The sequence below is a fragment of the Mesocricetus auratus genome, unplaced genomic scaffold, assembly GCF_017639785.1.
Source record: "Mesocricetus auratus isolate SY011 unplaced genomic scaffold, BCM_Maur_2.0 Super-Scaffold_100030, whole genome shotgun sequence".
Classification (NCBI taxonomy): Eukaryota; Metazoa; Chordata; class Mammalia; order Rodentia; family Cricetidae; genus Mesocricetus; species Mesocricetus auratus.
The window spans coordinates 16356846-16373776 of record NW_024429211.1 but is presented as its reverse complement, the minus strand read 5'-3'; the positions used below and the strand labels follow the sequence as shown (position 1 = coordinate 16373776).

General features: G+C 39.3%; 1 protein-coding gene across 1 annotated transcript; it reads left to right on the top strand.

Annotated features, from left to right (window-relative positions):
• Positions 1-5943: 5943 nt before the first annotated feature.
• LOC101833093 (mas-related G-protein coupled receptor member B1-like) lies at positions 5944-6918 on the top strand. The gene has a single exon (XM_013122856.2). It carries the CDS (start codon positions 5944-5946, stop codon positions 6916-6918), a length of 975 nt encoding a protein of 324 aa, XP_012978310.2.
• The last annotated feature ends 10013 nt before the right edge of the window (positions 6919-16931 follow it).

Sequence of the window (16931 nt, the reverse complement as noted above, 5' to 3'; positions counted from 1 at the left end):
GTCTGTAAAAGAGGGAAGAGTAATTATTTGGCCACAAGTAGACCTAAAAGGATGGGATGGGAAAGGTTGATATGAGTGTAATTGGGACAGATGCCAAGAAGCATATTAGTGGGCATCTGAATTCAAACATCTCTTGTGTGTGACTTGTTCCCAGTATATACACAGGAAGTCACAAGTTCAGCTCAACATTTTTACAAGCTTCACCTGGACCAGAATCACTTACTCAGTACTGAAGACAAATCCCAACTCAAGGAAGGAGAATCCTCATTAATCTTGGAACGAGTCTTCTTCACCGTTGGACAGCTCTCCACCTCTAGACCAGAGAATGGAAGAAAGGTAAGGATATATTCCAAGAATGTTCAGAGAGTTATGGTCTTGGAGTTTTCTCTATGTCCACATTCCTGTGTTGCTACCATAAAACGTAATGTGCCTGGTCTAGGTCTTTCTCCTAGGAAGGCATGAGACAGAAGCTTTCTTTTGAAATAGAGATGGCCTGACTTGAGCAGACTTTTCTTACTTTCCCAAATCATTTGTATTTGTGTCTGTTATTTAAGGTGGAATTTCACGTGCATATTTTTCCCCAGGGAAGAAACCCTTCAAACAGGTTTGCTGTTTGTTGGTTCTTTTAGCTGATCTGCAATGGGTGTGTGTTGTTCCCAAAGAGAGTCTGAGCCTTAGGCTTTGAACAGCTGAGGAATGACACAAACAGTGTTTATTTACAAAGACCACAGGTTTTAGAGCCAGAGAAAATTGCTGGGAAAATATGATAAAGTAAGGGAGTGGGGGACATTGTCCACCCCTTAGCTCCAATAATCAGCAGAAGGAATTGATACAAGTGTGTGTGTGTGTTTGTGTGTATGAGAGAGAGAGAGACAGACAATGAGAGAGAGACCGAGAGAGGCAGAGAGAGAGGAAGAGAGAGAGAAATAGAGTACTATAGGTCAGTAGTAACTAGATGCACAGAAGTAACCTTCTGTTCCCAACTGAGGCAGGTGGATATCTGTGAGCTTGAAACCAGCCTGGTGTACAAGAGCTAGTTCCAGGACAGTCTCCAAAGCCACAGAGATACCCTGTCATGACAAAATAAAAAATAAAAATTAAAAATTAAAATCCCAGGCTCTTTACTACTGCTCTCCAGTGTCCTTGAAATGTCACCCACTGCCTCAAATACAAAGAAACTTGGAGAGAAAGGGACAGCTCTTGGGGGTGATATAATTACTTCTGTAAGTTGTCAGGGCCAGAGAGAAAGACAGAAGAAAAAACTTGCTAACTTGCAAATCTTCTATCTTGAGGCTGCTAGATTTAAGTGTCATCAGATCATTTCTCCCCTCATCTCTCTTTTTTGGATGGAGTCACCAATATTGACCTAAAATAACATGAGAATAGACTGAAATTCATGCAGGGAAAGATTTCTTATTGGCTGTATGTACAAGACCATCTACTCAAATACAGTAAAATAGAACAGTTCACCAAGCAAGTTGTTATGTATCGGTTGGAAACATCACCAAGTCAGATCTAAGGACTGTAGAATGGGCTGGTCCTCAGACCTAAAGAGGCATGCTGTCTGTGGTCACTCACTCTCGGCACATCGACAGAGTAGAGAAGACACAGAGGAGTGTGAAGGCTGACCCTGTAAATCTGACCCAGCCTTGTCGCAGTTACCCACTTGTTGAATCCTCACATTCCAATCATGCTTTTTTCATGGGGATCAAGAGAAAATGTGAACTGGGATCCATTTTAATTTAAAATAGAATAATTAACAGAGAAAGTAAGATCCTAGACTTGCTGGATTATGGCGAAAATAACAATAACTTCTGTTCTTTCTTCTTCCATCTGCTGAGCACTGGGGCCACAGGTGGACACCAGCATTGCCAAATTTGTGCCGACTCTAGCTGACATCACATCCCTTCCAAGTACGATTTGACTGCTTCTTTACTGCTGTTTCACAAATTGTTAGCTAGAGTTTTTATCCATCCACACTTGTAAATGCCATGTGGCTTAAAGTGTGGCTAAGTCTTCTGTGGTTTACCATTATTCGCTTCTAATATACACACAGTGTTGTGCATACGTGTTTGTCAAAGATCGATCCTGTCCAGGGTAGATGGTTTAGTTTGTAAAGTAACTGTGCTGCAAGCATAAGAACCTAAATCTGACCATCAGCCCAATTCAGGCCTGGCAAGGCATAATCATCATTCTAGCACTGTGATCTAAAGGTGATGCAGAGACCAGAGGATCTTTAGAATTTACTGGTGTGCTGTTAAGTTTGTAAGCTCCATGTTCAGTGAGAAACCCTGCCTGAAAAAGTAAGTTAATGATCTATTTAAGGAAAAACTTGTCATCATTTTGTAACTTCTTCAAATACATTCATGCAGGTGTACACACACACACACACACACACACACATACTGAACTGGTCCTACAGCATTTACTTTGGACTGGAATTCACACTCAGAATTATGTTACAATTGCATCCACAGAAAACCATCAAATACACTCATCCTTTCACCACAGGCTCTGGGGGTGGGATTGAAGTGACAATATAGTTGAGCTTTTAAAGAACTTAGGCATGTGGTCCAAATATGAGCTTGTCCTTTTCCTATGGTTGCAACTTCATACCTGTAACTATTTGTCTTTCAAGTGTGCACCTTCTTACCTTATCCTCCAACAGCATATACAAACAGATTTTGTTATCAGGAAAAACCCCATCTTCTAAAAGAGACATGTAGTAAGCTCCCATTGTGTTAGGTTTGACCTCATTTGTTGCACTCCACTTAGGAGTCCTCCATTAGAAATGCCCATGCTTCTCTGAAGCAAACTCAGTGTTTACTTTCACTTCCTTCCTCCTTCCTCTGCTGATTAGTCATCTCAAATACACAGCCCATGGTCATGCTGCACACCTCCATGTTCCTTAGTACCTAACTAAGCAGTATTGGGTCCTAACATAAAACTTACCTCAGTGATCAGCATAAGGTAATTAGGCATCCATCAGTAATTCCTAATATAATCAGAGCTGCTTGCAAACAGTCAGGGCAATTAAGAATTTCTTTATCATATTATCTATCTCTGTAAAATTTTTATTGTCTATATAATCCATCATCTATCAGTATAAAGATCTGTATAAATGTATTCCTTCTGATAATAATAATAATAATAATATCAAAGCATTGTGATATGAAAAAACTTGTACATCACACAAACTAAACATGAGCTTGTAAAAGGTTGTCTATCTTCCTAAGCTTTAAAGTTTTTGAAATAAAGAACTCTGTTTTCTGTTTAAGAGGGGAGTATAAGTTATTCATTGTTAGTTTGGATCTTTTCTTTCTTGTGGCTTACTGGTTTTACTATGGTTTTGAGTACAATATTGAATTTAAGAGGGATAAAGGAGATGAAAGGCTCATTTTTACTTAAAAATTATTTCATTTCTCCAGCGTAGATAAGCTGTATTTCCTTCATTGTGTTATATTATCATGTTCTTATCCTGTATTTCTTCATAATTATTTATCCTGAAGGTACAATAAATTTTGTCTACATTATTTTCTGCATAACGACTTTTAGAGGTTGAATTTACTTATATGCAATATTACATTCTTTTATATTTCATGTGTGTTGAATCATCTTTGTGTTTTTAAAGGAAATCAACTTTATGACCATGTACAATATTTATCTCCTCCTAATTACTATTGACATTTTTACTTCATTAGTTTCATATATGTAAACAATTTGGCATGATCATATTCATCCCCTAGTAATCTTCTCATCTGTATACATCTCCTGATGGCCTCCTTATTATTCTCAATTTTTCTTTTCTTCTCTTTGATCCTTTGTTAAATTAGTTAGTTATTCAATCTTCAAGACTTTGTGTGTCTACTATTGTTGTTGTTTGTTTGCTTGTTCATTTTTATTCTACTGAGATCCCAGAAGATACAACACTTTTCAGTTTGTTTTGCATTTGTCAACATTGTGGCACTACATTTTCTATTTTCTTCTTTGCTGCTGTGACAAGACACCATGATCAAGCAAGCTACAAAAGAAAGTGTTTCATCTGGTTCTTGGTTTTAGAAGGTTAGAGTTGGTGATGGAGGAGCAAAGGCATGGCAGCAGGAAGAGCTGAGAATTCACATCTTGATCTGTAAGGTCGAGAAAGGGGTGGGGCAGGGAATATCATGTGCTTCTGAAGCCTCAAGGTCTAATCCCAATGACACATCTCCTCCAACAAGGCCACACCTCCTAATCTTTTAAAAATAGTTCCACGAAATGGGAACCAAGTGTTTATGCACTTGAGCCTGTAGGTACCACTCATATTCAAATCACCACAACTGTCTCATGAAATAAAGTATTTTAGAGAAAATTTTGTGGGATGCTGAAAAAATTCGTGCCAAACAGTTGTTGAATGAAGTACTATGCATATGTAAATTTTGATTTTCTATCTTCCATCCATTTGAAATATAATTTCCCACCATATTATGCCACTCTATACGTGTCTTTATCAGTGAAATATATTTATTGCAATCAGCGATTAGTTGAATCATATTTTGTTACACATTCATCCATGCTATCTTTTTATTTAAATTAGAAACATGGGGGATTTCCATAGTCTGTCATAACATCTGGGTCAGAGCATAGGCTGTCTCCCATGTGTCTAGGCTCAGAGAGCATCCCTCGAAGTACAATGTGCTCCCAAGTCCATTTGCATGCCAGGGATAAATACTGATCTACTACCCAAGGCCCCATAGATTTCAAGGCCTCCTCACTGACATTCAAATTAGGGTAGATGGATGAGTCCCATGCTGGATTCTCACTCATCAGTCTGGTGTCCATGAGCTTCCCCTTGTTCAGGTCAGCTTTTTCTGTGGGTTTCACCAGTCTGGTTTTGAGCCCTTGCTCATTTCTTAATCTGTTTATATCCTTGAGCACAGACTTTAGCTCTATTCCACTTCCTGGTGCTCCTTTTCTACTCAAAACGAACACTTTGTATTTTTCATTGTTTGCTTTGATCCTTGTGTTATAAATCTTCATTAGAATGAATGCTAATAGCCACATGACAGAATCTGTACTAGGCTGTTTCGAGATTTTTGTCTGCCAGTAGAATTAATCCAAAACACTTCATGTTAGACTCAGAAAGACTCTATGGACAAGGACAAAAACCAGCCATACTCTTCATTAAAATATCACAGGAATGATCTTTAGGCAACATAGTAACATTCTCTCCTGAAACTTCTTGAGTTAGGCCACCAGAGTTCAAATCACCCTCAGCACTACTGTCTTCCATCCTCTTACTAGTATGGTCCACTGAGAAATGCTTGAAGCATTACAAACTCCATAAGTCCAAATGCCTCCAAATGAAAGTATAGTAAGGCCTATTAAAGCAATACACCAGTGTGTGGTACTGATTTCTATATTAGTTTGAATTTCTATAGCTATAAAGAGATACCATGACTTTGACTCTCTTATAAAGGAAAACATTTAGTTGTGACTGTCTTAGAGTTTCATAGGTTTACTCCATCATGATCATGGTAGGACATGGTAGCATGCAGGCAGACATGGTACTGGAGAAAGAGCTGAAATTTCTTGATCCACAGGCAATAGGAAGTGGGGACATTGAACATAGATTGAGCATAGGAGACCTCAAAGCCCATCCCCAGAGGGACATATTTTCTCTAACAATAAGATACCTACTCCAACAAAGCCCCACATCCTATTAGTGCCACTCCCTATGGGAGCCATTTGTTTCAAGCCACCACATAGCCCAAATCAATCAAATCTTCAAGAAATTTTAAAAATTGACAAATGACTTTATTTATGTAAGTAGATTCCTCCTCTTTGTGAGCCTGGGTCAGTTATTCCCACAGAGTTGGGTTGGGAAGAAGGGTTTCAGAGAGTATACAGTGAATGTTTACGTCTTTTCTTTTTCATTTCAGGAACACTAGTGAAGATTTCCCACACATGCAAATAAGCACCCCAGCCTGGATTGCTAATGGCACAGCAATGAATAAAAGTGACTACAATCAGCCTTTATACTGTACCACAATGTTCTATACCCTGAATATTCTCATTGTCATCGTTGCTCTGGTTGGTGTGGCAGGAAATGCGATAGTGCTGTGGCTCCTGGGCTTCCGCTTGCACATGGATGCCTTCTCTGTCTACATCTTCAACCTGGCTGGTGCCGACTTCCTCTTCCTCTTCTTTCAGACTCTGTGTTCCCTGGACAAAATCCTTAGTCATTTTTATATAAAACTTATTGGTGTGCCCATGTATTTGTTTGTGGTGTTCAATTGTGCTTATTTTGCAAGTCTAGGCATGCTCAGTGCCATTAGCACTGAGCGCTGCATGTCTGCCCTGTGGCCCGTATGGTACCGCTGTCGAAGACCAAGACACACATCAGCCATCATATGTGCCTTGCTCTGGGCCTTGTCCCTGACATTGAGCCTCCTGGAAGGGAAGGCATGTGGTACCTTCTTTGATGACTCTGCTTTTGTTTCTGCTTTGTGTAAGAAATTATGTTACATCATTTTTGCTTGGTTAATTGTTTTATTTGTGGTCCTCTCAGGGTCCAGCCTGGCCCTGATGATCAGGGTCTTCTGTGGCTCACACAGGATTCCTGTGACCAGGCTGTATGTGACCGTTGCCCTCACAGTGATGGCCTTCCTGCTCTTTGGTTTGTCCTATGGTATCTACTGGTTCCTCTTAGTTTGGGTCAAAGAGGATCATGGAGTTTTCCTATGCCATGCTTTTGAAATGACAATGTTCCTATCCTGTGTTAACAGCTGTGCCAACCCCATCATTTACTTCCTTGTTGGCTCCATTAGGCATCACCAATTCCAGAGGCAGACCCTGAAGATGCTTCTGCAGAGAGCCATGCAGGACACTCCTGAGAAAGAAGGTGGAGATAGGAGTTCTTCTGGACAGGAAACAATCTAGTGTGACAGCTGACTACTTTGTCCTGGTCCATGTAGGCAATTTTAATAACATTTTCATTTGGACAGCTGACCCTAAATATGTTGAAAAATAATTATTATTGTGAATGTTGAGTGAGACAAGGCTTGTCAATTAGGTACTGCTTGCTCTATCCTTAAACCTGCTACTCAGGGCCAAATCCTCCTCTTAGAGGAAGTCTTAAGGCCTTGCTGGAAAGGTCAGAATTTCTTTAGTCATTGGACTTGGCAGTGATGATTATAATTTTCCCTAAAGTTCTCTTTATTTTTATTTTATTTCAAGACAGGGTTTCTCTGTATTGTTTTGGAGGCTGTCCTGGAACTAGCTCTGTAGACCAGGCTGACCTCTCTTTATTTTTAAAAGAACTTTTGTCTCAATGCATAAAATTTCCCCACAATCCCAGTCTCCTTAATTTCTGATGTTAGGAGAGGTGTATAACCTCATAATTATCTCTTATACAAATTTCTTAGAAACAATACGTAATCTTAAAACAGCTTCTTAATTTTCAATTCACCAGACTAAAATTATCACCTTCAAGCTGATTGTTTATACCATTTAAGGCACTGGAAGACTGAAATCAGGTTTTGTAACCAGAGACAACAATACTAATGCTTTCTTAAACATTAATGTGAAGCACCCTCCTGTGGTTCCCTCTCACTCTGCCTTGCTTATCACTTCAAGTGTATGTCTCCCACTTCTCTAGGTGTATTCATTTTGACCATCCCTCTACGGGAACCACATTTCATGACAAATATTCAATCTAAATGATTACTATGTAGACCCAAGGCCAAGTTCTGACACCAGTTGGAGATATAGCCCAGATGCTTGGATCACAGCGTATCAACTTCTGTATATGACCCCTCAAGAAACTCTTCTCTATTGTCCCAGTGCAGAGCTCAGGGTCTCTGTAATAACTCTAATCTCTCTAACTCTTTCTGCTTCTTCTGTGTTTGCACTCAAAGGTGGCTGCTGGACCAGACTGACAGGAAGATTATCTGTAACAAGAATCCACTGAGGAACACTGGTTCTTGATTTGCTTGCTCACTCACTTATACAACCTGAAGTCACTTGCACTAGTTATGGCAAGGCTAATTCCTATGCATAAATTAACTCATATTATAATACCTCACATACATGCCCATAGACAAACTGAATAAAAATGCTTATTCAAATGAGATATCTGATACCAAGAGATCCTATGCTGTGACTATATGACAATTTGCTAACTAGAATATTTTACCACTTGTCAACTTGACATAGAAACACTTCACTTAAAGCTATAATTTTTCAATTTTTTGTCCCTGAGATCTTATTTTTAAAACATCACTAAAAGCAGTTAAGTTTCAAGAGTTACACAGTCTCTAAGGCCTGGGCAACCTATGGGGCCCTGAGCTGTGGATCAGTGTCTATCCCTGGTATACAAACTGTCTTCATGTGCCTATAGCACAAAGAGAGATGCTCTCTCAGCCTGGACTCTTAGGGGAGTGCCTTGACACTACCAAGAGTAAAATGACAGACTCTAGATATCCCCTATGTGGAAGGATTTGGCAATAGGGTGGGAGGGAGTGGGGGAAGGGGAGTGCAGGCGGAGGGGAGGGAGAGGGAACTGGGATTGATATGTAAAACAAGCTATTTAAAATTAAAATAAAAAATGATAATAAAAATTTTTAAACCCATTAAAAGTCCCATTAAAACCTAATAAAGTCCCCTTAAAGCCCCAAAGTTTAGAGGCTAAATAGGTGGCTCAGAGGATAAGATCACTGCCTGCTCTTCCAGAGATACTGAATAAAATTCCCAGCATCTACATTGTGGCTCAAAATCTATAATGAGATATAGTGCCCTCTTCTGGTATCCATGCATATATGAAGACAGAACACTGTATGCATGATAGATAGGTAGGTAGGTAGTTAGATAAAAAGATAGATAGATAGATAGACAGACAGATGATAGACATCTTTTAACAGTGGGTCCCTCTAAATTGAAATCAAATTATGCTTCTTTTTCCAAAATGAAAGGACATAGTAACAGTAGAAAATTAACCCAAATATCCAGCAGTACAAATCAAACTTTTCTTGTTCAAAATCCACTGTCTGGGGTTTTCTTATTTTGCAATGTATATCGGAAAGTCTTAAGCAGTCCCCTTTCCCCAGCTCTGTCATATGGATAACAATGTTTTGTCTCCTAATCTCATGCTAGCTACACTTCACATTTGTCACTGTCCTAGGCAAACATCTCATAGTCCTGGAATCTCCAGTTTCTTAGGTCTTCACTACAATTAACGATGCATCTTTACTAATGGCCACTCCTGAACTCTCCAAGGAGATGCCCACCTACCATATGCTACAAAAGCCAAGTTCCTGTTCATGACCCATTCAAAGATACATCTTCCATTACTTTAAAACTAGTATCACCTGGGAGATTCTTAATCATTGTGAAGCTCAGCTGCCTGATTAAAATCGGCCTTAGTTGTCTTGTATTATAACTTCTGTGGGCTGACCCTAAGCACAATACATTCCTATTATCTTGATGCTGCTGAATAATTTTAATCACAGCTGCTTCGTCAGCACTAAGTACCAACAATCCCATCATCCAATACAAAAAGAGGTTCACCTCAATGATGCAGATCTGTTTTTTTATTTTGGTTTCGATTTTTGTTTTTGGAGAAAGGGTTTCTCTGTGTAGCTCTGGCTCTCTGGAATTTTCTCTGTAGACCAGGCTGGCTGCAAACTCAGAGATCTGCCTACTTCTGTCTCCCCAGTGCTGGGATTAAAGGTATGTGTCACCTGCACTGGTCTGGTCTGCAGATTTGGTTTTAAGTACAGCTGATTCTGAAGTCCCATCTGACAACAGCCACAGACTCTGAATACAACATTTCACACAAATAGCATGTGGCTCAATTCCCTTTCGTTGTTGATGTTGTTTCAGTTTTTTTTTTCAAGACAGGGTTTCTCACTGGCTTTAGGTGCTGTTCTGGAACTAGCTCTTGTAGACCAGGCTGGTCTCGAACTCACAGAGAAACACCTGCCTCTGCCTCCCCAGTCCTGGGATTAAAGGCATGTGCCACCAATGCCTGGCGTTATGGCTCAATTCTTAATTCAGTCAGTAACCCCTTCTGAAACTGCATAAACACACCCACACAGTTCATCTTCCAAGTTCCTAAAATAACTTTTTAAGGTTTGAGCATTCAGCAGAATTTCCAGCCCAAAGTCCTAAAATCCTATGCAATCCACCAACAAAATGATCCAAATGCATGAAAAGCCACATGTCTATGTGTATCCCAGGAACCACACACAACCTGTGCCAATTTCTCTTTTAATTTCCTCTATGTTGCAGTGATAAGGCATTCTGAATGAAATCATGTTAAAGAGAAAAGAGGATTTATTTGCTCTGCCTTCCTCTCCCACTTCTTCAGTGAGCAAAGCGAGGAAGGAATTCAAGCAGGAATATGAAGCAGAAACCATGGAGGAATGCTGACTGCTGCTTGTCCTGCTGATGCTTGGCTAGCTTTCTTATACTGCCCAACACCATCTATCTAAGGCTGTTGTCTCCCTGGTGAGTTGAGATCATTAACCAGTTAATAATAGTAAATTATTAATAAATTACTAATAGTCACTGATAGGCACACAGACAACCAGATGTAGATGAATGTAATAAAAAGCTTTCTTTCCATACCCTTGTAGGCTTTGTCAAGCTGACAATTAAACATAACTGGGATACTAGCTTAACAGAGGTGTTGCTTAATTACCTTTTATTTTAGATATATCAAAATTATTCAATTATTAATTGTAAATTATTGATATTATGAAATATTATATTAATTTAAAGTGTTATAGACACTAGTATTTTTTGTTTTGTTAGAGTTTAATAGAAAATCATATCCAAGGTTGACTGGGGGGGATAGGATAGGGGGAAGAGGAAATCATAGGTTAGAAGACAGATCAGGCACCATTGTGACCTCTAGCAATCTAAGGGGTGACACCAATTGGCAAGCTAAGCAATAGTATAGAGACCACCTTGAATGCCATAACTTGATGTCCATAACCATCCTGGAGCCTTCATCCAGTGAATGATGGAAGCAGAGGCAAATAATCACAGTTAAACACTGAACTGAACCCAACAAACCCAGCGACAGAGAGTGAGGAGCAAGGACCAAATTGACAAAGAATGTGCTGACAAAACCAGCAGAGGCAGCTGCTCTGAACAAGGGGGAGCTCTTGGATCCTAGACTGACAGCTGGGAGGTCAGCATGGGACTGATCCAGACCCTCTGAATGTGAGAGTCAGTGAGGAGGCCTGTGCAACCTTTGGGATCCTGAGAAGTGGATCAGTGTTTATTCCTCAAATACTAACAGACATCGTGTTTCCATAACACAAAGAGGGATTCTCTCTCAGCCTGGACTATTAGGGGAGTGCCTGGACCCTACCCTGAGTGAAATTACAGACTCTAGATATCCTCTATGTGGAAGGGATTGGCAATAGTGTGGGAGGATGAGGGAATGGTGGGGAGCTGCGGGAGGAGGGGAGGGAGAGGGAACTGGGAATGACATGTAAAACAAGCTATTTAAAATTAAAATAATAAAAATATTTTTAAAAAAGAAAATCATATCCAAATTGTAGTTGTACAACACATTTATTTGGAAAATAAATACACCCATGTTCTCAAAACAATCAAAACTTTTCAAGTCTTCTGAAATTCCATGATATTCAAAGTTACTTCCCTTGGCCAACAGAAAATAATTGTTATCATTATATCATTATATGACTTTGTATTAAGTTAATAAGAATCATATTATGTATACAATTTGCTGTAATCAAGTTTAATTAATGTATGATATTGTTGTCACATACTGTTATCATTCATGATACATAGTGTAAAACTGATATGAATAAAAATATGCAACTACTCAAGTGCTTATCTATATTCCATTATTTCCTAAGTGATTCTCAAACAGCACAATATGCTTTAGGGATTTCTCAATGTCATTATATTTTTTGAGTCATCATTTATGATACTGAGTGAGTACTGTATAAGTAGTTAGAAAAGCCACAGTTTAAGTATTTCATATTGGGATTGCATGTGTATTACTATTAAAGATTTTTATATGTACTGAATAAAGAATCTTGAGTAAAATATATGTGGAAACCAAAGACAAACACACAGTAAAAACTTTTACTAAAACATATCATCATGGTGTTACTGCTTCACTTTCCACCAGAAATATGTGGGAACTGCAGTCTTTAGAAGTGACAAGGCACAATTGTGTCTTCGTTATTTGAACTTAAACCATGTTAAGAAGTATGAAGCAGTAAATTCTTGTGTTTTAATTTGCATTTTCCTAATGCTTTTGGAAATTAAGCATCTGAGTTACTTAGTATTTACTGGTTATTCATAAGAGATATTATTAAAGAATCTTTTCTCATTTTATAAGCCAATCCCACTCCCTGCCTTTCCCCCATTCCCCCGACTTTCTGCAACCTACTCCTCAGAGAGGGTGAGGCTTGCCATGAGGAGTCAACAAAGTATGGCACATCTCTTTGAGACAAGAAAAAGGCCTTCCCTTTACCTAGGCTGAGCAAAGTATCCCTCAAAAGATAATGGGCTCCAAAAGCCAGTTCAAGTACTAGGGATAAATCCTGGTCCCAGTGCCAGTGTCCCCACAGACTCCTCAAGCCATACAACTGTCAGATTTTTAATGGTGTCTCCATAATTTTTAAACTTTGTTGTTTCAGCATTGATTTGCCAGTTTTTTTAAATTTTTAATTATGTATCTGTGTACATATCAGTGAAGGTGACCATGGGGCCAGAATTGTCAGATCCCTCAAAATTGTTTGTAAGTCACCTGACATGAGTGTTGAGAAAAGACCTTAGGGCCTCTGTAAGAGCAGCATGTGCTGTTAACTGTTGATCTATTTCTAACTCCTTATACATTTTTATGTAAATTGATTATCAGTAACCATTGATAGTAATGGCCCATGTAAATGCTTTCTCAATTATTCATGTGATAGCCTTTGGCGGTTAAAGGCCAATAACATAAATAATCTCTAAAATGGAAGACCATATTTTTCTTTATGGATTCACAGAGGTCATTCTGTTTACTTGTTCCATTGCTTCAAATACTGAGTAAGACAGAAACATCACGATGGAATGAAATGGTAAAGAAAATCTGACCATGTCATTATTATCAGGAAGTAGATACCTGAATGGGTTACAAAGACATCATATGATTAATGGCCTGTCCTGGAGAGATCTACTTTCAGTAGCCAAGCCCTATCATATAGGTTTTATCCTATCCCAACAATTCTATCAAAATATGAATCACAAAATGTGGAGACCCCATTATAAACCGACTCCCTTGAAGCCCTTTTATCTTCCAACCAACCCTTTAACATGTGATGCTTTTAGGGAGATTTCATTTTTAATTTGTAGTATTTCACCACCGAACCTAAAACATATATTCCTACTACAATGCAAAACATGTATGTTTAGCTAATTTACAACTTCCACTCATCCCTGGAAATTGTAATAGCTCCAGCAGTTTGCAATGACAAAGAGAAAGCTCTCTTCTGAGATTCACAGAAGCTCCTAGCTGCAAGCATCCAAGGATCAAGTAATAAGTTATATTCTTCTAATACCTAATGAAGGTACAAAAATCACACTGTAATTTCAGAAAAGGAATTAAAGATCAGTGTTCCTCTGTCCCTTTCAATATATTCCTCTAAGTCAGATGACTGGGATAGTTTTTCAATGCAAACATTCCCTCAGGGCCAGAGAGAAACAATGAGTAGAGCAGACCTGAGATCCTAAGGGAACATGACATGTTTATGCCTTCCCACAGCATTTTCACTTTTATTTCCTGGACTGTACTTCCGGTGTGAACATTAATTTCATCCATTAAGTCTGGCTGTTGACTTATTTTCACGTTTATACATATTTTCACTTTTTTTCCGTTACTCATCACTACTGTTCAAAGTCACTTGATATGTAAAAAACCACTGATTTTTATTTATTTATTTATTTTTCAGTTTAAATTTAGATAAGAAAAAAGGCTTCTTCACAAGTCAGTTCCAGGGCCCTCTCCCTTTCCCTCCCCTCGTCCTGTGCCCTCACCTCAACTCCCCCATTATCTCCTCATTTCCCCAGGGAGGGTGAGGCCCTCCATGTGGGTGTCCACAGTCTATCATTTCATATAGGGCAGGGCCTAGACCCTTCCGAAGAATTCAGGGTGAGAGTGCACCGCACATTGTTGGATTGGAGTCCAATGTCCATGTGTATACTTGGGATGGGTACTGATCTGCTGCCCAAGGCTCAATAGATTACCTAGGCCTCCTCACTGACACTCACATTCAGGGGTTCTTGATCAGTCCCATGCTGGATTCCCAGGCTGATGCCTGGGATTAATGTGTTAACCTTTGTCAGTTCAGCTGTTTCTGGGAGTTAAACCAGCCCAGTCTTAATCCCTTTGGTCATCAGTCCTCCCTCTCTGTTAATGGTTTTCTTGAGTTCAGCTCAGTACTTAACCGAGGGAGTCTGCCTCTTCTTTGATCAGCCACTAAATGAAGTTTCTGTTTCCCAGACTCTCTGGCCATGGGATTGTAGGCTGGCACTCCCCAGATCTATGTATAAAATCCATATATGAGAGAGAGTACATGCCATGTTTCTCTTTTTGTGACTGGGTTACCTCACTCAGGATGGTTTCTTCCATTTGCCTGTGAATCTCAGGATTCCATTGGTTTTTTTTTTTTTTGCTGAATAGTACTCCATAATATAAATGTACCACATTTTCTCTATCCACTCTTTGGTTGTGGGACATCTAGGTTGCTTCCAAGTTCTGGCTATTACAAATAATGCAGCTATGAACATAGTGGAACAGACATCTTTGTTGTATGAATGGGCATCTTTTGGATGAATGCCTAAGTGTGGAGTTGCTGGGTCTTGTGGTATGTTTATTTCCATTTTTCTGAGGAATCTCCATACTGATTTCCAAAGTGGCTGAACCAGTTGGCACTCCCACCATCAATGCAGGAGTGTCCCCCATTTATCACTTCCTGTCCAGCATAAATTGTCTTTGGTGTTTTTGATTTTAGCCATTCTGACAGGAGTGAGATGGTATCTCAGAGTTGTTTTGATTTGCATTTCCCGGATGGCTAAGGATGTTCAGCACTTTCTCAAGAGCCTCTCAGGCATTTTAGACTCCTGTATTGAAAACTGTCTGTATAGTTCTGCAGCCCACTTTTTAATAGGGTCCTTTGGTTTTTTGGAGACTTGCTTCTTGAGTTCTGTGCAAATTTTGGAGGTCAACCCTCTGTCAGATGTGGGATTAGGGAATCTTTTTTCCCATTTTGTGGGCTGCCTTTTTGTCTTGCTGACTGTGTCCTATGCCTTACAGAAGCCTCTCAGTTTCAGCAGGTCCCATTTATTAATTTTTGATCTCACAGTCTGTGCTAGTGGTGTTATGCTCAGGAAGCTGTCTCCGTTACCAATTCGTTCAAGGGTACCACCCACTTTTTCTTCTATGAGGTTCAGTGTGGCTGGATTTTTGTTGAGGTCTTTGATCCATTTGGACTTAAGTCTTGTGCATGGCAATAAACATGGACCGATCCGCATTCTTCCACATGCCAGCCTCCAGTTATGCCAGCACCATTTGTTGAAGATGCTTTATTTATTCCATTGTATATTTTTAGCTGCTTTGTCAAAGATCAGATGTTCGTACATGTGTGGGTTAATACCGGGTTTTCAATTCAATTACATTGGTCTACCTGTCTATTTTTGTGCCAATACCAAGCTGTTTTCAGGACTGTACCTCTATAATAGATCTTGAGGTCAGGGATCGTGATGCCTCCGGACGTTGCCTTGTTGAACAGGGTTGTTTTGGCTATCCTGGGTCTTTTGTTTTCCATAAAACTTGATTATTGTTATTTCAAGATCTGTGAAGAATTGTGCTGGGATTTTAATGGGGATTGCATTGAATCTGTAGATTTCTTTTGGCAGGATTACAATTTTTCCTACATTGACCCTACCTATCCAATAGCATGGGAGATCTCTCCATTTTCTGAGGGCTTCTTTAATTTCTTTCTTTAAAGATTCAAAGTTCTTATGATACAGGTCTTTCACTTGTTTGGTTAGCGTTACCCCAAGGTATTTTATGTTGTTTGTGGCAATTGTAAAGGGTGATGTTTCTCTGATTTCTTTTTCAGCCCTTTTATCATCTGTATATAGTAGGGCTACTGATTTTCTTGAGTTGCTCTTGTAGCCTGCCACTTTGCTGAAGGTGTTAATCAGCTGTAAGAGTTCCCATGTAGAGTTCTTTGGGTCATTGATGTAAAGTATGATATCATCTGCAAACAGTGAAAGTTTGATCTCTTCTTTCCCAATTTGTATCCCCTTGATACCCCTTTGTTGTCATATTGCAATAGCTAGAACTTCAAGTACCATGTTGAAAAGGTATGGAGAGAGTGGACAGCCTTGTTTTGTTCCTGATTTTAGTGGAATTGCATTGAGTTTCTGTCCATTTAGCTTGATGTTGGCTGTTGGTTTACTGAATAAAGCTTTTATTATGTTTAAGAATGTCCCTGTTATACCAGATCTCTCCAAGACCTTTATCGTGAAGGGGTGTTGGATTTTGTCAAAGGCTTTTTCAGCATCTAGTGAGATGATCATGTGATTTTTGTTTTTCAGCTTGTTTATATGGGGGATTACATTGATGGGTTTTCATATGTTGAACCTTCCCTGCCTCCCTGGGATGAAACCTACTTGATAGTGGTGAATGATTGTTTTGATGTGTTCTTGGATCCGATTTGCCAGTATTTCATTGAGTATTTTTGTATCAATGTTCATGAGGGATATTGGTCTGAAGTTCTCATTCTTAGTTGTATGTTTGCGTGGCTTGAGGATCAAGGTTATTGAAACATCATAGAAAGAGTTTGGCAAAGACCCTTCTGCTTCTATTTTGTGGAATGCTTTGTGAAGAATTGGTATAAGCTGTTCTTTGAATTTCTGGT

Excerpts from the sequence above, each read along its gene's own strand:
- LOC101833093 (XM_013122856.2), top strand. The coding sequence starts at position 5,944 with ATGCAAATAAGCACCCCAGCCTGGATTGCTAATGGCACAGCAATGAAT.